Source organism: Lepidothrix coronata, unplaced genomic scaffold, assembly GCF_001604755.1.
Source record: "Lepidothrix coronata isolate B3197 unplaced genomic scaffold, Lepidothrix_coronata-1.0 Scaffold17, whole genome shotgun sequence".
NCBI lineage: Eukaryota > Metazoa > Chordata > Aves > Passeriformes > Pipridae > Lepidothrix > Lepidothrix coronata.
The window spans coordinates 1,185,333-1,208,031 of NW_016690197.1; the positions used below are offsets into that span (position 1 = coordinate 1,185,333).

General features: G+C 38.8%; 1 protein-coding gene across 3 annotated transcripts in view; it reads left to right on the forward strand.

Moving 5' to 3' along the window:
- Window positions 1-22,699, forward strand: part of LOC108493507 (LIM domain-binding protein 3-like) — a 79,759-nt gene that overhangs the window by 36,580 nt on the left and 20,480 nt on the right. For all 3 annotated transcript variants that reach the window (XM_017807000.1, XM_017806999.1, XM_017806998.1), the window contains 2 exons: window positions 960-1,111; window positions 15,180-15,255. In XM_017807000.1, coding sequence (XP_017662489.1) covers window positions 960-1,111; window positions 15,180-15,255 — 228 coding nt within the window. The remainder of the gene's footprint in view (window positions 1-959; window positions 1,112-15,179; window positions 15,256-22,699) is intronic.

Here is a 22,699-nt window from a genome sequence, read left to right on the forward strand (position 1 = left end):
CTCCAATGTGTTCACTAAAACTTGTCTGGCTGACGGTGTGTGAAGGCTCTTCTGTTTTAGTTGGAGTTCCCCAGTGGAGTCAAGTTTCATAAGTAGCTGTATTGGTGTCATCCATATGGAAGCTGAGACTGCTGTGTAGAGCTGAGGTCAGGGCACCGTCCATTTGGAGAAGATGCAGTTCACAAGGTACCTGGAGCTAACAAAATGTGTTACCATAGTGAATGACCAGAATTCTGAACTGTTGTGTCAGTGGTTGCATTTCTAGTTGAAGCATTGTGGCTTTTTATTTCTAGCAGTGCCAGTCTGTCTTTGGAGTGTGAGGTCCAACAGGTTGATGAAATCATCTTGGGGATGTAGTGATCTGCCTTGGTAATGGAGCTTAGTTGTATGTAGGTGAGGTTATCCTATAGTTGTATGTAGGTGAGGTTATCCTATAAAGCTTGCTATAAAAGAAGCAAAGCATGCCCAAGGCCCCTCACACACAATCATTTTCTGCCTGCTCAATTAAATTAATTAATTTGGGTAAAATGGCTTTTAGGAGGACAAATACAATAAAATCATGCAGTAGATAGTAGTTCATTAGTTTTCTGCTTCTGAGTAAAGTCTCTGTATACTACTGTAATATAAATAGTGATAATTATCTCCTTGAGGAAGAGAGAATAGGTAGTAAGAGAACCACTACATTGGGCTTAACCTCTCAAAATGGAAGTAATGACAAGTAGATGTTGTCCTGGACCTTTGCAGAAATGTAAGTTAACTTTGATTTGTTTAATTGCCACAAATGTTGTTGTTTCACCCATACAATAGTAGATACACCCATACAATAGTAGCTAGTGTTGTATCTATTAGTGTATTTATTGCTGTATGTATTCTGTATTGTAATTCAGGGTGAGTTCTCCAACTGTTTTGTGTACAGAATAACTTATCCTGATGAGACCTTTTTTTGTTTTCCTGCACAGATCACCCCTGGCAGCAAGGCAGCACAGTCACAGATGAACCAGGGGGACCTTGTGGTGGCCATTGATGGAGTCAACACTGACAGCATGACCCACCTTGAGGCCCAGAACAAGATCAAATCAGCCAGCCACAACCTGAGCCTCACTCTTCAAAAGTATGTTGATATAAGTTAAAGGCTTTGCATTCCTAAGGGCATCCTATGAAACTCGTGACTAAGAGTTATAAGTGTTTTATCTCTGCCTGTCAGATTTATTTGAAGTGCTCATGACATAGATATGAGATGGAAAGCCAAAATCTGCTCTGATTCTTGTAGAAATTGGATGGTTGTTATGTTGGAATTTAGCCCATTGAATACAGGTGTCATGCCAGATCCACTCAAGCTTCTGTTAAATTCAACAGTGATGTTTCTTTTGTTTATTCCCATATGGACAACACAGTTTTGTTTGGTTCATTTATGAACCACCGTTCTAGAAACGACCAGTGAAATAAGTGTTATGGGTGCATGGGAGGAACCTGTCATTCACAGGAAGAATAGTCCCAGCAGGCTGAGAATTTGTGCTGATGGTCTGGCACCTGAGAGTCTGAAAGTGTCCACTTTACATCCGGCAGAAGGAGAAAGGTGTAGCCCAAGTGCAGGAAAGGGAGTCAGTAGAACATGGCGAGGGCAGGTTTTCTCATAGAGATGTGATAGAAGTTGTCTTGCCATTAAGAAAGCAGATAATAGGTCTTTTAACTTTTCCTGGTTAATGTTGCTTCCAAGGAAACTTGTTCTCAAGTCAGATAACCTTGCAAAGAGAATTTCTGTAATAAATGCATTAATATTTAAAGCTCCATAATTATAGAAGGCAAAGTAGCTGCTAATTTTATTGCGTTATGGAGAAGATGATTTTTACATAGGGTAGGCAAAGACTGGTACAGAAAGAAGCTTGTAATGTGGAAGTACAAGTTAGAATATGCCAAAAAATCCCATCCAGGAATGTGCAGTAGGGCTAATCAGTATCAGGAACAGACTAATACCTAAGGGAATAAGATCTTTAGCTAAGTTTTCCAAGACAGAGCAGTGTATTCCAAAGCAAAATGTGTGCCTGAATTTCCCTCATGGTTTTAACTTTCAAGTTGGTCTTTATACACTACCTGGGGCACTCCCTTAAAACCAGTACAAAATGTAGAATGATGCTAACAAAACTGCAGCATATATGTTAGCTTTTGTGAAAACACTGGGTAGAGTTATATATTTCCTGGAAATGTAGAACTATATTTTCTGGAAAAGAGTTTAAATTAAAGGACTTGAGATTTTCAGTTGTTGCAGGTTTAAGATTTTCCTCAGTGTGGTCTGCCTGTTCCAGTGAATGCAGGGGAGGTAGGAGGATGCATGGAATAATTTCTGCCACCTCATATGATGTGCACATGTGCCTCACGTGTGCTTAGGGAAGATTAATGAGAAACCAAACAGTCAAAAGGAAACAGTAGCCTAGTCCTAAATGTGCTGAAATGGGCATTATATCAGAAGCCAGAAGAAAATAGTCTTCCAGAGCTGTTGAGGGAAGATGGGGCACTATCTTGATGTGTGTAGTTGAATTCTCATTTCTATGGCCAACTCCAGCTTCTCTTTTTCTCCACTCTAGTGCATGCTAGTTTTATTATGAATATATGTAAGACAACTTTTTTATAAAGATTTACATTGTTCTGGATTATTTTGTATTTGAAAGTTAAGGAAAATCCTTTCTGATTATTTTAGAACTTCTGTCTGCTTTTCTGTTGGATCCTTGTGTTTTTACATTGAGAGAAAATGCTTCTTATTATGCTTTGGGTTGTTGCATACTTGGAATTAGTTTTCCCCAATAGTGGATCTGAAAAGGGGTCCAGTGTCTGCCTCTATTGGCCTGGCATTTAAAACTGCAAGCCAAAAGCTCTCCTTCCACACAGAAGAGGGTTTTCCAAAAGTGTGACTAAAAGAAAAAAAAAAAAGAAAACTAGTAGAAGTACCATTACTAATTGCTTTCATGCTCTATTTATTGTTTCTTCTATTTTTTTAAGCCTTGCCCTGTTTCTTGATTCCAAAACAATAGTATAGAATGCAGGTAATCGAGTTATGTGGATAATGACCAGCCAAAGAAAGCAGTAATGGAGTGCTCCACAGACTGAAGTGTGCTTGCCTAGATAATACATGTAGATGAGCTAAAAATTCCTTTGGAAAAGAAGAAAAATGGTGTAAAGTAAAATGAAGTACTAGTAAGCACAAATAGGTCAGAAACGTGCTTTTTTAACAAGGGAGAACTTTCATAAGTCATGTTTTTGCTCTGAACTTAGACAATTCATAGAATCTTCTCTTCAGCTGCTTTATGGTTCATAAATCTTATGGTTCAGCTCTTAGTTCATCTTGGTGACCCATTCAGCCTCACTAGAGTTATATGGGAAAAAGCAGTGACAAGAACTGAAAAGTAATTTATTTTTTTAACAATGTTTTTTTCTTAGACGATTAGGGGCTATTCAAAGAGTTGTGCTCAGAGGCATTAAGCTGGCTTTTGCTCTGTACAGTTCAGTATTTATACAAGCTAAACCTTATCAGCATGTGATCTCAGCCAACTGACATATCCATGGAACCCTATTAAAGATCCACTATCCCAAAGACTTGAACAAAAGGCATCTCCACAATATTCAGGAACTTATATTAATCTTGAAAAATCACTTTTTTCCTGGACACAAATGGGTTAATTTACTTAGGGATGAAAAGATTCTGTCAATTTAGTCACCTTCCCAAAATTCACAGTGCAATATACTTTCTTCCAAAAAAAAAAAAATAATTTACAGGTATTGTATTGGTGAGATGAATAACAGTTAATGTGAAAAATATGGGAGCAGTGACAAGGGATAGTAACTTTCAACCAAATAAGAACAAAACAGAAGAAAGGCAGAATCTCCTGGGACTTGGTTAACAGGAACATGACTGTGCTGAGAGATCACTGTGACATTTTTAGATATGGCTTGCAGGACGAAACTGGAGTGGAGTGTTCTACTACTGTGGAAAAACAACAAGAGTTGCCATAAAGAGCACAGAGATGGAAGTGCTCACTTATTTGTATAAAAATTTGCAAACATTGAAAATCCGTTCAAATGGAAAAGGCACATATGTGCATTAGGAAATTGATTGTTGTGATAAGAAAACTTGAGCCCTAAATTGTGATGATATTGGACATTTACATGAAGTAGTCACGTGGCTCTACAGAATAGGCTTCAAGGTCATGGAAGGCCTTCCCAGGCAATCTGTGGCTTGGTTTTGTTGTTGCAGCACTGGAAATTAGAAGTGAACTTGCTTGCTTAATCCAAGGAAGAAAGAGTGGAACATGAAATCTAGACATAAATGCTCCGAGATAGAAAGCTTTTTATTTTTCTAATGGTTCTTGGCTCTCAAGAGCAATGGCCTTTTCTTTTATTGATCCTGGCCACGAAGGTTTCATGAGCATTGTTTGTAACCTGACAGCTCAGACAGTGTTTGCTACTACTCACTTTTATTATCACAATTCAGTTCCTAGTGGGTTTTTTTCAGGGTGGGAAACTGTTTATTTTTTTATTTGGCTGTCAAGAAAATCTGTAGATGGTGTCAGCACTTGTGCAGGACATCAAACTGCAAGACCTCAAACATAGAAGGGAAGTGTTAAGAGTGCCCATTCATACTTGCCTGCCTAAACAACAAGAGTCTCTGCTTCCCTGGCTGTACTACCTTAGTTTTATTTCCAGTACTATCAGTCTGCACTGTTCAAGGCACACTAACATAGATCTTCAGTGAGTGCTAAGTGCTCAGTGCTGGCCTGAATGGAGTTCTCCGTGTTTTGCTCATGTAGATATCCCATTATGGGTTCAGGAATTTGTGGATGTTAAGTTTTTTCTGACAGCTTCCTTTCCTATGCTCCCTGTTAAATTTGTTCTTACCACCTCACCCATGCAGTGTTTTCACATGAAACCGCAAAATCAGACTGGAAGTCTCGCCAGCTATGCCAGAGGTTTGATCAGGCAGCCAGAACTTGTTAGTGGCTTGAGTGCAACACTGCATTGTCTGGTTGCCTATTTCTCCAGAGCCTGCAACGTGCCTCCCCGTGCTGCTCTGGGGAAGTTAAAGGATGAAGACAGGCAAGTGTCAGTATTTGGACCATTCCTGAAGAAAGAGACTGCTATCCAGTGATCACAGACTGGCTCTGCCTCCTTCAGTTTAGAGGATGAAATACGTCTAGGGAGTGAATTCTTTTTTGCTGAAGGAAAGAGAGCAAGAGTGAAGGGAGAAGGAAAGAAATGTCTTTGGCACAGTGCACCCAGTAGAACTCCATGAGGCACAATAGTATCCAGGCAAACCAGACTGATATTCTAAAACATTAGATATATTATTCTAATTATTCTAAAATATTAGGTACATAGGTGCAGCTTGTTCCTTAGAAATGTGCCTTCTTCCAGGTGTACTGAGCAGGGTGTTGGTGCTACTTCTTCTAGACCATGCTGTGGAAGGCTGTGATCATACTCTAGAATGGCCTGGATCATGGTGGAAAAAGATATTACCTTGCTTATAGTCATTTTGTGACCTCCTGGAGTTTAGTTCTCAATCATTTTCCAGTATCAGTTTCTAATCAGTTACTTGAGCTACACAGCTGCCCTCAGGCATTTTAATTCTGGGCCAGTCAAAGTTCATCTTTTAACTGTCTGGCTGCCCCACAGATATTAGGCCACAAACTTTTTGTCCTGCAGTATTCAGTTCACAGGTGATGAAAACCAAAATTTATTTTTATTTCGTAAAAACGGGTTTCTCTTTTAAATGCACAGTAAATGTGATGCATTTATTTGTCAACATGTTTCACTGGAGCATCCACAACATTCATTTGATCTTAAGTAATCTGATCAGCCTCCTTGGAAAGGACTCACCAAATGTACTGGCTTGGTTTTGGAAAGTGCTGTAACATGAGTGCACCTCATTCTGCTGGCACAAACATTCCTGTGTCACTCTAAGACTCTGCTTTGGCGTCACTCTGTGCTGGAGAGGAGCAGGGGAGGTGGAGACCTTCCCTGGGTATGCCAGTGATGCTGCCATTCGCTTCCAGGCAGCCACAAGTGACTGTCTTTTGCTGGGAAATCATGAGCTAAATAATTCTTTTCTCTACTGAAAGGCAAAGTGTCAGAGGCAAAGCCGTGAGACACCTACGGTAAATATTTAATAGCTTTCGTTTTTTGTGCAGCACCAAAAGATGGCTGATCCTGCAGTATTCATTTCAGGCCAACTATAAATAAAGCGTGTGGTGACAGCAAACTGCAAGCAGGGGGAATTCAGTGGTTATTGTAAACTGCTTTCTTTTGTCTGAAGCTGTGAATAGCAACCAATTCTGTGCATGTTTTAGGTCTGCTGATGGGCACATTTAAATCAGAACCAGATTTAGGCTGCATTTATGCTCAGAAGAATTAGAAGAGGGTATCTCTCCCAGTTTGAGAGTAAATTGGAACTATATAAACAATACTGATGAAAGCATGGTCTGAACTAGTCATCATTGGACTATTCAAAATTTTAAGCAGATTAGTACAAAAAAGGAGAGGAACACTAATGTAGATGTGACGTGATATCAGTTAGTTTGCTTAGACACGTGACTAGAACTTTTGAGAGTCATCTGCCTCCAATAGCCAAGGTTTCCTCCTTCCTTCTGGTGATGCTGTATGCTTAAAGCATTGAAAAAAAGACATCTCCTAGTGAATTAAGGAGGCTACATTACTGTGAGTTGAGAGAGGTGGTCTTCCCTCTCCCCTGGTGAATTAGTGGTGAGTCCCATTGCATGCCCAGTTGCCTCTGTATGCAGGTATGAGAGGACAATAGGATTTGTTTACAAGTGTCTGGCTAACATTTGTTCAGGGCTGTGAGTTACTGCTTTTGAGCAGTGGTATTTACTGCTGTTAAAATTAATGAGCAGCTTTTTCCATGGAAAATGAAATAAAATATCAGTCGCTGCAATAAATACAAATATATTCCTTATATGAGCAGTTTAATTGAGTGGACTGCTATTTACACTCGCTGCATAAAGTGTCCTTGTTAGTTTTAGAAAAGAGCCTGGAAACTGTGGATATATGCCAAGGCTTTAAAGGGCAGTGAAGTTTTCATTACAACAGGATTCTACTTAGGGATTAGAACTGTTCTCAGAGTGCCCATCACTTTTTTTTTTTCCCCCCAAATACCAGTTTAGAGATGAGGTTAAAATTCATTATTTTATTTCTCTGAGAAATATTCTCTGGATCCCCTAAAGATAATCTCCATGGGAATTCTTTCACATATTATATTGCACTCACCATGGAAAGGTCAAGATGGGTACCAGGGGCACATCTCACCGAAGTCAATGGGCTGACACAGCTAAATACACATGGCAGTTGTATTCTTTCAGACAAACATTTGCTGGTTGCATTCTGCAGTGAGGAAGCAGATATGTTAGCCAAAATGTCACAGTGTATTAGATCTGGGACCTTTTCTTATTGATTAACGTTGATTAGCTTAAGCATGGTCATGGAAAGATGTAAATTGCACACTTGAAGCTAATTGGAATGGATGATAAAGTATTTTTTAGAAGTGGAATGAGAAATCGTTCAATTAGGTAAAATACTAAGGCTTTACTAGATCAGTCTTGTAATACATTCTTTGCACATGTAAGGCTGTTGGTTTCCTTTGGATCCTTTTTACTGTGGTGTTTCTTGCCCACCAGCCACTATAAAAGCTGTTTGACCTCATTCTTTTTTCACGAAGTCTTAATCATTGGTGACTGGTTGTTTCTTAGAGCGAGAGCAGCGATACACCCAGGTCCATTTTGCCTGGCTTTTGGCCACCTCCTGGGGTCTGTGCTCTCCCTGGCTGCTGCTGCTGCAGCACATCAGTACTGAGCACTGGGCACAGGCTGGCACTGGGGTGTTACTGCATTAATGTAATGACAACTGCAAACAGCACTCAAATACCTCCAAAGGAAACAAAATCTTTTGACAAGTCCTGGCTACCCTTCTCGACTCAGCAGTCTGAAGACACAGAGTTATGTTTTCAGTCAAAGTCTCTCAGGTATAGGCCTTAATGGAAAGCTCACTCAAGTGTTTTAGTGTGGAAAGTTAGAAAGTGAAGGCCTAAATGAGGCAGACTGTAGTTAAGATCTAACTATCCATGTTTACTAATTTTTCTCTTCCATATATGCCAATTAGAAATGCTTTAAAAACCATGTGACGCACTGTAAGGTCCACATCCCAACAAAGAGAAATTACAGGAAAATCAGCTAAATAAATATACCTCATTAATAGCTTCAGGAAACTACCAAAAGTAATTTGTGGTCAGGATGCCCGAAGTATCCACAGCTGGGCTTTTGCTTTTAGAAAATGTTGAGTGGTAAGGAGAAAACAGAGGTTTTTCTGCGTAGTGTTAGAAGTCTGTTTGGATTTGAACAACACTCGAACTCCTCTGATTGAACAGAAGGCAGTTACAAAGTCGTATGTTATTATTTTGTGAATCAGCACGTCTTTGAAGTTCAGCTGCAACTTCCTGATTCTGGAGCTGGCTCTTCAGGGTAATGCTCTGCAGCAGTCCCCAGTGCTGCTCTGAAATCTGTACCTGAATGGCTTTCACCTTCAGGGGAGCTGTTAAGAAGCCAAGAGTTGCAGGACTGCAGGGGAACCTGATGATACTGGAATGAGGTAGTCTAAGTCTGAGGTACACTATTTGTATGGGAGGGGAAAAATAATCAGAGTAAATCAATATGGTTCACTTCAGGTATTTAAATATTTGATATTCAGTTCTTCAGAATTGTCATTTATTGTGTTTATTGAAGAGAGCTGCATCACATCTAAGGACCAGGGTATGATAAGCTACATCCAAGCACTGAACCTTTATTCAGTGTCTCTTCTGCTCCTTATTAATAATAGCTAATTCTTTGCTTTACACTACTAGATCTTTTCATAACCCAAACACTTCTTCTGATCTTTTTCTAATTTGTATGTTTACCTTCAATAGATTTTTTAGCATCTCTCAGTAATTATAAATAATCATCTAATAATTAAATCATTAACAATAGATAATTATGCCAAACTGTAAGATTTCAAGGAAGACACTATATCTGAAGGTTATATACCATTAAGCTTTGATCCCTCTCTTATAAATTTGATTGCATTTCTGCAGTTAGCCAATTTATTATTGAGGTGAGAATAATGGCTTCTTATTTATAATCAATACCTACTTATATATTTCTGAGTATTTCAAGTACTGTGGGTTTTCTGCACTAGGCTGGAAGTACCACTTCTATTCACCTTAATGTTTCTGCTGTTATTTTAAAGCAAGCTTTGAGAGGAACACCTGATGCTTTTACCAGATCTGTAACAGCCATAGAAAACATGCAAATAAAAACTAGAAAGTAAAAAGAACTTATATGCTCTCTCCAATAGAATCCTTTTCAGCCTAGTTAAAATGTATTTTACTTGTGAATCCCATGCTATTCAAGTGGATTTAGTATGGATAACTAGAAAAGCTGTGCAAAAGTCCTGTAATGCAATCTGAAATAAAATGTGAATTTGCTTTGGGTTAATATTAAAAATTCAGGTAGGTAGCATTGTGATGGTAATCTATGGATGAATGGTCTAAGCAAAACTAGTAATACCTTACTTAAGCTTAAAATGTAGCACCTTAGCTGTGTGAGAGATTGGGATGATGATATTCTGATGTCAGCATGGTTGTTGCAATCACTGTATAACTGATCTATTTGGTAACTAATCATTAAAGCAAGCTGACCTTAAAATTCTTATGATCTGCTTATTCTTACTTAGAAACAAAGTTATGGTTTTTATATAAAATAATGTATTTCTTCAACCGTGTTGATGGCAATACATACAAATTCAGTCCACGACAGCACAGCTTCTGTAACTGAATGAAATTTTCCTGGGATGAATCCACATTTTTTTGTGGGTTATCTGGGTTTTTGGTAGTGATAGAGAGAGGAAAATTTTGGAAATGTTTTAGAAATAGTGCAAAGACATGAAGAAGGAGACAGAAGGAGAAATAATCTGCCTGAACAAAGGTGTTCATGGAGGTTAAGTGTGGAGCTTGCTGTGCGTGTTGGGTTAGTGCCAGGCATGTGTTCAGCATCTTATAATTCTGGATAACTGTCACACACAGGGCAGAGCTGCAGGGACACTGCCAGAGCCTCCCAGTTTGCCCACAGGTGCTGCTGGGATGGAAGAATTTTAGGGTTGGTACCAAGTTAACTAAGAGGAGAGAGAGGCATCAACAGCCAGTTAGTCCATTCAGGAGGAACAGACTGGAGGGCAGAATGTGGGGCAGTTCAAGAAAGAAGGGATTTTGCACAGCAGGGGAGAGGGCAGGAGTTAGGAAGATGCAACTGGCACTGTGGAGATGGCACAGAAGTAGAAAGGGTCAAAGAGAGACCAGGAGAGCCTTTGCAAAAATCTCAGCTTTACACACACTGGCTCCAGTTCCCTTTCTTTCCTTTCTTTCACGAAAATCTTCAAGGCTTCTTCCCTTTTCCTTTGCCTCTCTGTCCCTTAGTGTTTGTGGTTGCCTCTGACTAAGATCCCTTGTAAGGGAAAATGAGTATTACATACTTACAAACGGCTTTTTTGATTGGAGAGCTGCTTCCTTTTAGGCTGGTGCCATTTGTGCATGAGAAGTTCTTGTCCATGTGTTGCTGTGGGTATGAACATTAGGTCTGGAAAGTGTAATTGCAGCACAATGCAGGGAAATAATTAACGAATCAGTCATCCAGCCAAATGCTAATATTTGCATTTGCCATAGAGAACAAAACTGCTGATGGAAATATTTTTCAATTTTATTGCAGGCACAGATGATATCCTTAGAGAGGGAAAGTAGGTCTCATCCCAGCCCCAAAGGGATCACAGTTATATTTGAAGTACTGTGAAATGTTCAGGGCTTTGTCTTTGTGATTCTCATTGGAGTCACTAAGAGTGGTTGCTGATGTCCCAGGCAGGGCTTAGAGAATTAAACCATGGTATCATGAGACTCAAGATTTTCTGTGCAAGACTTAGAAGCAAGAAGAAGCTTCTGTTTGGCTACTTAATTCACTGCTTAGCTGAAGATTTAACTGGCACATTGCTATCTCAGCACTTAAATTGATAACCATGAGGAATACTTAGTTGGTCCTTTTTATGTCTCTTCCCCACACTCCTATCATCCCCACTAAATTGTCAGGAATAAGAATGCATTAAAACAAATACATATCAGACACTCAATTCTACATGCTCTGTTGTTTTGCATTCTGCAGATTCCTACTCCACTCCAGAATGACTCCATTTCAGTTAGGTGATAGGTAAAGTATGTAAGAAGTGTTGTAGGCATTTCTAACCCTAGTCTAATCTGGTTTATTACCTTTCCATAAACTTGACCCTTTTCATCTTCTAGTGGTTGAAATATTAAGATACAGTTATTACGATGCTCAACAAAGTATAAAGTGCTTATGTCACAAAATAAAAGCAAAAGCTTACTGTAAGAAAGAAATGTTCATTTTAGCTGTCCTGAGAATTAGGAAAGATAGGCACTGACTAGTAAAGATATAATAGAAAAAAAGCCCCATGAAGATGAAAAAGCTATTATCTCTTAGATCATTTCACCTCTCTGCAAGTACAATATTGTACTTTCTCCTCCGAGGATGCAATTTAAACTGATAGTGAATCACAGAACTCCTTTGCAGCCCTTCCTTAGGCAGGCAGCTCCTCAATGCAGTTGGCTCCTAATGAACTGTTGTTGTGAGTGCAAGAATATCAGGATTGAAGTCAGGTGCTCTTCAATTAAAGATGTATCTAGGAAGGTGGGAACAAGTAGGAATTTTGACAGCCATTTCAGCAGTGCTATCAAAATTGAACTGCTTTGCAAAACTACATCCATCTTGGTTTTGAACCTCATTAAAAAGAGAACCAGTATTGAGGGAGAGGAGAGATGTATCTGAGGAAAGGAGAAAAGTTTAAAAAAATACCGGAATGACATGTTTGGTCATCATTAGAACTGTTCTGAGTTTTCATTTTGAAATGAGGTCTTTGTTTCCATTTTTAACTTGGAAAATATAGAAGAAAATGTCTTGAGAGTTGAAATCTAATTAATTGCTTAAGAAAAAGAACCTTGATGGGAAATTTCAGTTTCAAATCTGAAATTATCATAGTCATTTGTGAAATTTGAGCTTTCATCCCTCTCATAGCCCTACTGAGCAGGTACACTCTTTCAGTGTTTGGAATAAAATAATTTTGCAATCAATGGATTAAAATGTAAACCTGGACATATATGTTTACCACAGCACCATAATCACCGGAAAAGCCAACTTTTGTTGCTGTGGGATTGGATTCATCTAGCAAAAGAGGGAGGAAAAAAAATATTCTGAACTTGCAGATGTTTTTCCCAGTGGAGTGATGACTCTTATGTAAATAATCACTTTATTTTGCAAGTGCATAGACTTCCATTCCACAAATTGATTTCACCTTTCCTGCCCTTTTCTCTGGTGCAAGCTTCTGCTAAATCTAGCAAGTCTCATTATTCTGTTTTTAACTATCAAAGCTATAAACATCCAGGGCAGAGTTATGTAGGAACCTCATTGTTTTTGTGTAACATCTTGAAGCCTCCAAGGTTGGTATCAAATAAAAATTTTGGTTGGATAGCACTGTGAATGGCAGATGCAGTTTATCAGTAATATGGAAGGAATGCAACTTTTTAACATCATCTTCTGTGGTCAGGTAATGAGTGAGAAAAAAATAGACATAAAAAAACATCAGAAATGATGGAGCAGTCTGGTAAATAAGTTCCTTTGCTGCAATACAACTATTTTCCAGTTACACATGAAACATGCAGCGTGTCATTGTTTGCTCCACCTCTGCACATGGCAAACCACATTTCCAGTGCTCTGCAACTCTGGCATTAAAATTTGCGCTCAGGGAGCAGAGCAGGGGACACTCAGTGTGCTATGCCCAGGCCCACCCGTGTCACTTCACAGAAATAACTGAGTGTACTTGGAAATTACACCATTGGAAAGAAGATCAGAATCTTCCCCTAAATCTTTGTCTGTTCGTAAATTGTCGCTGTCAGTTTTCAGCAACTCTGTGTTATGAGCTGCAGTTGGGGTGTTTTTTCTCTTTTTTGCTGTCTTTAATGATATATGTGCATGTCTCATGAATATGATTTATTGTTTCTCTTTGTAAGCTAAAGTGGTTGGAGGAAGGGTATGGCACTTATTCCTGAGGGAAGATCAGTTAGTAACTTGCCTGAGGAAAGTTTGTTCTAGGCAGTTAGTGATTAGTTTTTGTTCCTAGAACTTGAAAGTATATCTTTTCAGGTAATTATGTCTTAGAGAGTATATTGTGATATGTTTCAACTATGAGTATGAATATTAGTGCCTTTAACGATTTTCTACCCTGTTGTTTCAGGAATACTTTGTCAGTGAATTTCACAGGTTAATTAGATATTGTTTAACAAAATGCCAGTTTTCACTGTCTCCTCAGACTGTTCATTTCACAGCATCTGGTTGTGAGTAGGCATCTATTACACTGGCTTTGTTTTCAGCTCTCAAAGTAGCAAGAGTTCTATACTTTCTATGTGGAAATCTTCTAGTTCCTGTAAGGATTACTCCTTTCTCCTAGATGGTCTTTTTTTGTTTGTTTACTCCTGCTTACAGAAAAATGTTGTGTGTGGCAGCAAAAGCTGAACACAGAGCTCAGCGTGAAGCTCGGTACTGATGCAGGGATTGCCACTGTGGATGAGCCCAGTTTTTGTCTAGCTCAGCTTTCCCTCTGATAGATGCCATTGCTAAGTGTTTCAGAGGAAAGTGCAACACAGCCCTCAGGAAGGAAATAATGAACCTAACATAGAAGGTCTCTCCCTATCAGTCTTTTAAGTTGTGCCTTGAAAAATGAGAATCTATATGTTTATTTATTATACACAGTCTAAAGCTGCTCTTGGGGGTTTTGTTGTAACCATAACTATCTCATCCTTTTTGACATCCTGCTATTCTCATAGTCTCAATGATGTTTTGTGACAATGAGTTTCACCTCAGGTTAATCAAGTACTCTAGGAAAAGATGTTTGCCTTTATCAATTTTATATGTGTTGTCTTCAATTTCACTTAATGTCCACAAGTGTAGCTTTATTTCCCTTTTTCTAGCTTTCATTATTTTCTAAGCCTCTGTATTCCATTATTCATTTCCTGTCTAAAGCAAACAGTGCCAAATGTCTCAGTCATCTCTACTTGATTTGTAAGCTTTTAAGTATTTTTATTTCATATTTGTCCCTGTCCTAATTTTGCAATGTACTTTTTAAAGATTAGAATTCGAGGCATCACCCTGATCTGTGGATTGGCAATGGGATATTACTTGTAAAATTCTGATTCTTTTGACTATTTTTGCATTTTTCATTTCATTTTCTCTGGTCATCCCATGTGTGTTGGAAAGATTTCAGTGGAATGTTCAGCACTATGCAGATTTGTACAACACCTCCCACAAATACATCTTCACTTACCTGAGCATCCCACAAGTGCTTCAGTTAGCATTTGTCACTGTGCTTTCTTGGTTTTTTACCAATGAAAGGGCAAACTGTGTGTTTTGGAAGCATTTTAGTGTGGTTTATTTTTGGTTTCTAAATGATGAAGTAGGTGTCAAATACAGGTGAAAGGCATTTGGAGTAGCTAATTCAGTAGTGTTCTGCTCCTTGTGAAAATAAATTGTCTGAAATGAAGCCCATGTTTCTTCCTGCAGAGATGTTTAAATAATTGCAGTTGCTCTACAGTTGAAACTATTAAATAATAATCTTTTAAGGAGCTGATCTTGAGATGCCTCAGCACTGAAGTTTAGCCTCTGCATTTTAAAACACCACTAAGTCCCTTTTCCCAGAGTGCTGCCCAAACCTGAATTTATCCAGTTGTGGCTGATTCTCATCTATGAAAATGCAGTTTGTCACAAGGTATTGGAAAACAGATGATCTCCCAAGTCAGAGGCTGCTTCCATAACTGGTGGGTTTTCATCACTCAGAGAAACTTTCTCAAACTATTTCTCACATATAAGACCTTTGTAAAGGAGGATGTAGAGAAAGCGCAATGATTGATAGAAAAAAATCTAGGCTATGCTGAACTTTCACTCCTGATAAAGCAGCATTTTGCAAGAAATTAGAGCTGAAAAATAGAAGTCCAAATTGCTCATCTTTTATTCTTTTCTTTTTTTTTTTTTGATCCCCAGATCTAAACGTCCAGTGCCAGTTTCAACCACAGCTCCCAGAATTGACTCTCCCCGGGCTGTAATCCCCCACCAGAAGGTAAGTGGCACATTCTCAGCCAAAATGAACACTATTTTTATCTGCTGCAGTGAAGGTAAATACCTACTACAGGAAACAGCTTTTGCCTGCCCCAAATAAGTAAGCATTGAATGAATGCAGAGGCAGCAAACTGCTGCAATGCAATTAGTGATCTGTATTTTCCTAGTTTTTGATTAGCAGGACCAAAGCCTCCAGCCAGCCTCTGATGTGATTTTGTCTAACCCGTTCTGAGCAGCTTGTTTTCATCTAGGCTGCAAGAGGCTACTAAAGCTTCTCAAAACATACATTAGCTTTTGTAGATTATTGGGGGAAAACCATTAGCCTGTACCTCAGTCTCTCCAAATCCTGACTAGAACTAAACAGACACTGACTTGGAAAGAGGACATGAGGCCTTCTGAAAGCTTGCATCATATTGCAGTCTTGTCACAGTATTCAAGAAATGAGAATAAAAAAAATAAAGAGGATAAGTCAATTTAATGAATAACAGCCAGTGGCAGAGGAAATGGATGGCTTGGTTTCTGTTGTCAAAGCTCATCATCTTTCATAAAGTAAACATTCATTTTAGAACAAACAGCATTAATTGACTGTACCTGGCAACTCATCTTCTGTATCTTTGGAGGCACTGAGGAGCAAGGATACCTGAAAGATGGTGTATACCCTTAGGCTCAAGCCCTGGGTAGGATATTAGGATGTTTGTATTGCTGACACGTTTCATTAGCTAAATGGAGAGGAGGTAAAGTCTCCATTGCTGCAACTTATCCCTTCTGTCAGTGCCAGTTTCATCTCTACCATGCACTAAAAAAATAAGAAGCAAAAGATCAAAACACATGGGGAATTAGATGATGTTCTACTGGTTTTGGCAGTTCTGACATCCACAGATCAATTTTAAGTAATTTTTATAAACACTATGCCTTCCAGATTCAGAGCAGAAGGTAACATCATCCCTGAAACTGCTTCAAATAGGTTCAAACTAACAGAGGAAATGCACTTGGGGAGAATCATTTGATTCGATTTTATTTTGTGAAATTTTAAATGAACCTGACTGGCCATTTATTAGTTGAGACAAAAATAATGTTATTTCAGACTGGATCTTGTAAACTTTTTGGCAAGGGAAGATGAAATTAAAGATTTATCCTGCTCAGAGTTGTTTCTGCTTATATCATGATTTTATAAAAGTTATCTTGGAGAAAGTTACTGGAAGAGTCACCAAACAGTATTGTGAAATTGCTGTAACAAAAGCCATGGATCGTTTTTTTTAGTTAGACCGGAGTTTGACTGCACCAGCAAAGTAATAGGGACAGGAAGGGGAGATATTTCTTATTTCTCCTCAAGAATTACACAGAATGCTGTTAGTTTTCAAGGCAGAGAGTAGATATGTCTCTTTAGAATTACTCACAAACACAAGACTGACAGCTACCTTTTGAGACTCTCTTTGGCACCTGCACAGGTCTGAAACATTTGTCTGCTTCCACCACAGTCACACAGAGCTTTTATATATGGGATTTTCATGACTCTGTGTTAGGTGCATTTCTTCCTTGTCAAGTGTCAATTTTAAAATTACTGCCATAGGTATTCAAACCTGTTTATCACACAAAACATTTTCCTCCCTTAACTATCTACCATATAAAAAAGTTAACTCTTTGCACTGTAGGGTTTTCTTAAAGGTCCTAAAAGAGCCTTTGGCATGAAAGCCATAAGGATATTTTAAATTTTCTATCCTAACCCTTCAGAGAGAGGTGAGGATCAAAGGACTCAACCCATTTTCAGGAGCTTGCTGTCTCAGATTTTGAGAATTCTGTGTATTGGTGCTTAGGAAATGTTTATAGGAGCTGTTCTGAACGGGCTACAGATAGTGCTGGCAGCTGGAAAAGAGAGTTACTGGAACCTTTCTGGAGGAAAAGGGTGGCATCCAGGATAAGGTATGGTGGGAAACAGTCTATTCAGAAGTATCTTAGGTGTAGGGTCTTTGGCCCAGAGGGAAGTGGTACCAGTAGAGTGCTGGAGTGGGAACCCTTTGTAGATCAAGAGGAGGGACATTTATGCCACTGGTCTGCACTAGTAGACAACAGTAATTTTTAAGTGAAGAAGAATTCTTCTCTGGAGGTAGTTTGGAAGGGAATGAAGGCATTGAACCATCAGAGAAGCCTCAAAATCCAGAATAAAAATTCTTTACTGATAAACAATGGTATGGTGATGTTGCAGTAAGGTATGGTACAGTAAATATACTTTAAAAATCAAGATTTCTTTGCTTGTCCCTTTATTATTTCTAGTAACAGTATCATTGTAGAAATGAGGAATTCTGTGACACATAGGCAGAAGCTGTCACCTCCACATCACTGCTTGACAGTGTTTAGACTGATGGCTCACATGAAGTGAATTTGACTGTATTTCAAAAAAAACCAGCAAAAAACTGCATTACAAGACAGTCCTGACAGTGTCATCCTCAAACATCAAGAGAAGTTTTTCTCACCCTTCTCTGGCTAAGGTTAAGGCATGTCAGTGTGAGCTAAACAATCTGCATGTGCAAGTTCAGTGTCTAGTTTAAACCTGAAATTGTCTTGTACATAATGCTGATCTGATTGCAGCTTCCACTAACTTTCAAGCATGCATTTCTTCTTCGAGTACTGTGGTCTTGGGATTTTTGTGTTTTAGGAAAATAGGCCTACATTCTGTCACAAAGGTCAGTCATTCTTTCACATAGCTGATCAATGTTATGGATGATAAAGGTTCTGCAACCATAAATAAGGCACCAACTGAGCTGTAGGGCTATTATTGGAAATACACATTTGATTTATTTGCACTATATCCTTATCTGACACTAATCTCAAACTGAAAACAATGCTCGTTTAGTTTAGTCAGTCCTTCTTAATTAGTCAAAAGATTTAGTAGTCTTTTGTGCAGGTGTAGCATAGTTAGAAGGACATAGTTAATGTTGAAAGCATTCAAATAACAATAAGCATAAACATGAGTCCAAGGACTGAAACTAAGCCATCATCAGTCAGAGTTCCTGCAGCTCTTCAGGGGTGACACAACACAGGTGAAGATTCAGCTCAGTGCAGTTCAAAACATTCAAGCTGAAGCTTTAAGGCTAAGCACAGCTTTAACATTTGTCCCTTTGCATGAAGGTATTGAGAGCCTCTTTAATTTTAACAGTGTGACTGTGTGCTGTGATGTTTATGAAATAGTGCTTTTGGAGTCCCAGTGAGGATCTTGTAATACTCATGATTTTTTTTCTGCCAAATTTGGGAACCTATATGGCTAAGAGAAAATAGAAGAAGAGATGATTGACTTTTTAAGTAAAGCATAGGATGGAAGAGCTGGCTCAGCCAAAAGCAGTTTGTTGGATAACCTTGAGCAGAGTCATTTGGTGCCTCCATTACCTTCTTTCTATAAAATGTTTAAAAGCAACAACTGCTTCTTGGACATGTTGGGTGGTCAAATTCATTAGTATACTGTTAAAATTGTTCTCCCAGAAGTGCAAAAGGTGAGTAAGAATTGTCGAGTCATAGCAATAGATAAATAGAGAATGAGCTGTCAAAGGAAGAGGATCTGCAAAACTTGGTATCATGTCTTCCAATATAAATTTGTTTCTTGCTTCTCCGATCCCTAATAAGGAGTTTTTTCCTTTCACAGAAACTGGATGTTTATTAAAAGAATTATTATTTCAGAATGAAACTCCTCTACATTTATCAGGTTTAAGCTCATTCGCTGACATTACTCTGGGAAATTAAAACGCAATTTTCCTCTTGTGGTGAGGGATCACTGCCCGATCCCGGCATCTTTCTCGAGGGAAGCCCATTGCTCAGTGTCAGAGCCTCCTCTTCTGGTCGGCTGCAGGGGTAGCATCAGACTGCCGTAGCTGGAAATGTCAGCTTGCTTTTCCAGACACGGCAACTGAAACAGAGCGGGATGAGAGACGGGAAACAGGGGAACGTTTGTTGCTGTTGGCTGCAGTCCATGTGATGCAATGCCCAAAGCTGTGCTGCTGCTCAGTATTAGAAATTTGCCCCTCACAGACAGAAATGGTTTCAGAAATGCTGCATTGATCTGGTTTTGCTATTGGACAGGGGGAAAAACATTCAAAAATACCCTACCAGGAATAAGCCAAATGAGGGATTCTTTGTCAAACACAAAAGGAAAGAGCTAAATATGCTGATGATTGGGCAGTAATTCCTTAGAAGAAGTTATACAGCTGCTCTCTGGTGCACTTCCTCAAAATGGAGAATGCAAACCTGGCACTGCTGGGTTCTTAGGAATTCTAGTGTTGAGTTCCCATCATGCTGGTATTCCAGCTAGTAATTGTTTGAGGAGTGAAACCAAAATTCCATCCACATCATAAAGGTGAGCAAAATTATCAACCATCATTTTTTATGGCTATCCTATAATTTTCCCTTTGCCTACTGTTACTGTCCAGTAACACAAAAACTTTGAAAATGCATTAGGATTAAAAAAAATCTGACATTTCTCTCATTAACAGTTGAAACTGATACTTTTTGATCAGCTCTCCTTGCATGTCCTTTTTATTTTGAGGTTTAAAAAGGAAACCCACAGTTAACAAAGAGCCACAGAGTTTTCAGGGTAACAAACAAATATAACTGACATATCCTTTTTCTTCTCTCTTGCATCTATACTTATTTTCTGTTTAATAATTGTTTTGTGTCTCTCTGCTGGCATGTAAAACTCATTTGCACAAGTGATGACTTAATTTTTGAATGAGGCCTTGTGCATTTGTGCTTCTTTTTCAACACATTTTTATATACAACCTCTGTTTTCTGTTTATTTAATGATATCTCAAAGCTTGCAATAAGCCACTGAGAGGGAGGCTGTTTGCTGTTTTCAGTGTCAGTTTATAGTGACCAAAGTATGTATTTCAAATGTAGTTATTTAAAAAGGCATAGTCTGAAAAATGCTTTTAGGATTATCTGTTCCTACAGCCTCAGGCAGCTATTAATGCCAGCTAAAATCTCTTCCTGTTTATAACCGAGAAAAATTATCTCAATTCACTTTATCTATCTTACTTTTTTGAATCAAAACATCTTAAATGTGTTTAATGTTATGATTAATTATATCCTTAGACCTTTAGGGTGTTTTTTTCCAATAAATATTAATTAATCAGGCCATGTTATCTTGATTTTTTTTCAAATGTATGCTCCCATAGAAAAATCCAAGAGGACAACATAAATATTTATTTTTCTAGTGAACCTTAGTATCAAAATTAGTAAATTACATTAATGATAACTGATAGTGACAAAATACAAGATCAGAGGGCAGATTATTCTCAGGCCTGTGTTTCATGCAAGGCTGTGGGGAAGATGAATGTAAGATGTTAAAGATGGTGATTGAGCCCAAATGAGGCAAAATGTCACTGCAGGCCACCACCTGCTCTTGAACTGGCTTTCATTGAGGCCAGATTGTGGCTCCATTCCCTCTTCAGGATAGTGTCCCCTGCCTGTCCCCATCCCCTGAGCTGGACTGCAGCAGGCAGCATTCCTGGTGGGCCTCTTAACTGTGAGCATCTGGATCCAGCCTATGGCTGCAGCATGTCCAGGTCCAGAGAGAGAGGCTGAAGTGATCCTTTTCCTGTAACAAAAGCAATGTAGCCCAAGTCAGGCTGGAGCCAGGAGCTATTGCAATAAACTAGAATATCCCAACTCTAGAAAAATCTGTAAATTGCAAAGCATTCAAATAGTTCATTGGATAACTCAGCTGTAGACTTTTTTTTTTTTAATGCAAAGAACATAATTACAGACAAACAGAAGTGAGGAACAGAACAGCTTTTGCAACTATGTAACTCATTCTTTTAGAAGGTGCTAATGAGTTCCAGCATTCAGAGTGCTAAAATGGCAAACATTAAAGAGATGTTAAAGATAATCAGCATCAGAATCTAGCTATTCATATTCCTGTCACCAAGCCTTTAGAAGTGAAAGAACAGCAAAATCGAGAGTAAAGGTATAAAATGCCCACCCGAAAGTGAATTTCCTATTTTTCTGTAATAAAATTGTCCTTATTTCAGGTAGACTGGCTTCCAGAAAGTATAGAGCTGTGGTCACTACACGCTGCCAGTGGTTGGAAGGAGAGGAGGCAATTTAACCCTAATGGTGCTCTGTGCTTCCCACAAGGTGCTGAGTACCCTTCAGGCCCAGGTGTTGCACCAGAAGGAGTTTGAAGCAGTGATAAGGTGTTTCTAGGCAACAAAAGCACAGAAGTTTTACATGAACATGCCTCAGAACTCACATGACAACTTATCACCTGCATTGTGTTGCTGATAAAGCACTATTTTTCTTTTTTTAATATCACCTTTATTTTGGTTTAACTAAGTTGCATTAATAGTGAATCATTTATGAAACTGAAGTGTAGGACTGTGTTTTTCCAGGATGATTCTTTTCTAGATTGTTTCCAGTTTGAGCACCAGCACAGACTTCTATGGGTATAGCTATTGCACCCTGTGACTTGCACCCTGGTGTCCTAGTTAGGAATATTATCTGGGATATGACAGTGGGATCATGCACACATCATCAATATAGTCATGCATACATTCCCTCAACTGTAAATTATGCAGGAATGATCCATAGAAACATCTCTGTGGAGCAGTGCCTGTCCTCGAACCTGTTGGTCTATCTGCTAACCCTGCTGCATGGCCTAATTAGCATGAACCAGAGCCCAGGAAAGCAGTGCCATGTGTGAGCTTCCATAACTCACAGTGCACTCATGGAAAATAGAAAATGGAAAATGGTGTGGTTTAGAATCATTATGTATTTCTAATAATGGCATTGACTTTTATGTTTGTATATTATCTAAAAAGATTCTGACCTCAAGATGTTTTTTGAAGGTTTTTAAATATACTAAAAATTAATGGGCAGCATTGTGTTTATATAAAATTATTGCTGTGAGGTTGACTGATAGCAAATGCTCTTTTAATGTTAAGCTTTATTTGTTGATTTCAACTAAAACCCAGTAAAAAACGCCTGAGTATGTTTTGCTTCCCTTATTTGGAAACAATGCATTTTGTTGTTGAAAATCTTCCCCGAAAGTTTGAATGCTTTGGCCCCAATCTATTTATTGCAAGTTTATCAATTTGTTTAAAGCAGTAATTGCAGATGTTATTTTTGCATGTGTTCTATGATTGCTCTTTTCTTTTTTTTTCTTTTCTTGGCCTGCATGTTTGCTACTACAGGAACCTGCTTGGGAAATCAATGGCAACAGAACAACCTTCAGCCCTATCACTAACACGGCGGCTGGGCCTGTGGGTAGTGGTTTAGCAACCAATGGAACGTTTTCAGGCTACCTCAACCAGCAAGAGATCAGCTTTTCAAATAGTTCTTCCTACTTAAAGACTACCACAGTTAGATCTTCCATGTCCTCTCAGTCTGTGACTCCTGACATTTCACCTGCCAAGAGTACTCTAGGTTCCAAGCCAAGCCCCGTGCTGGCTGGTGGCAATAGC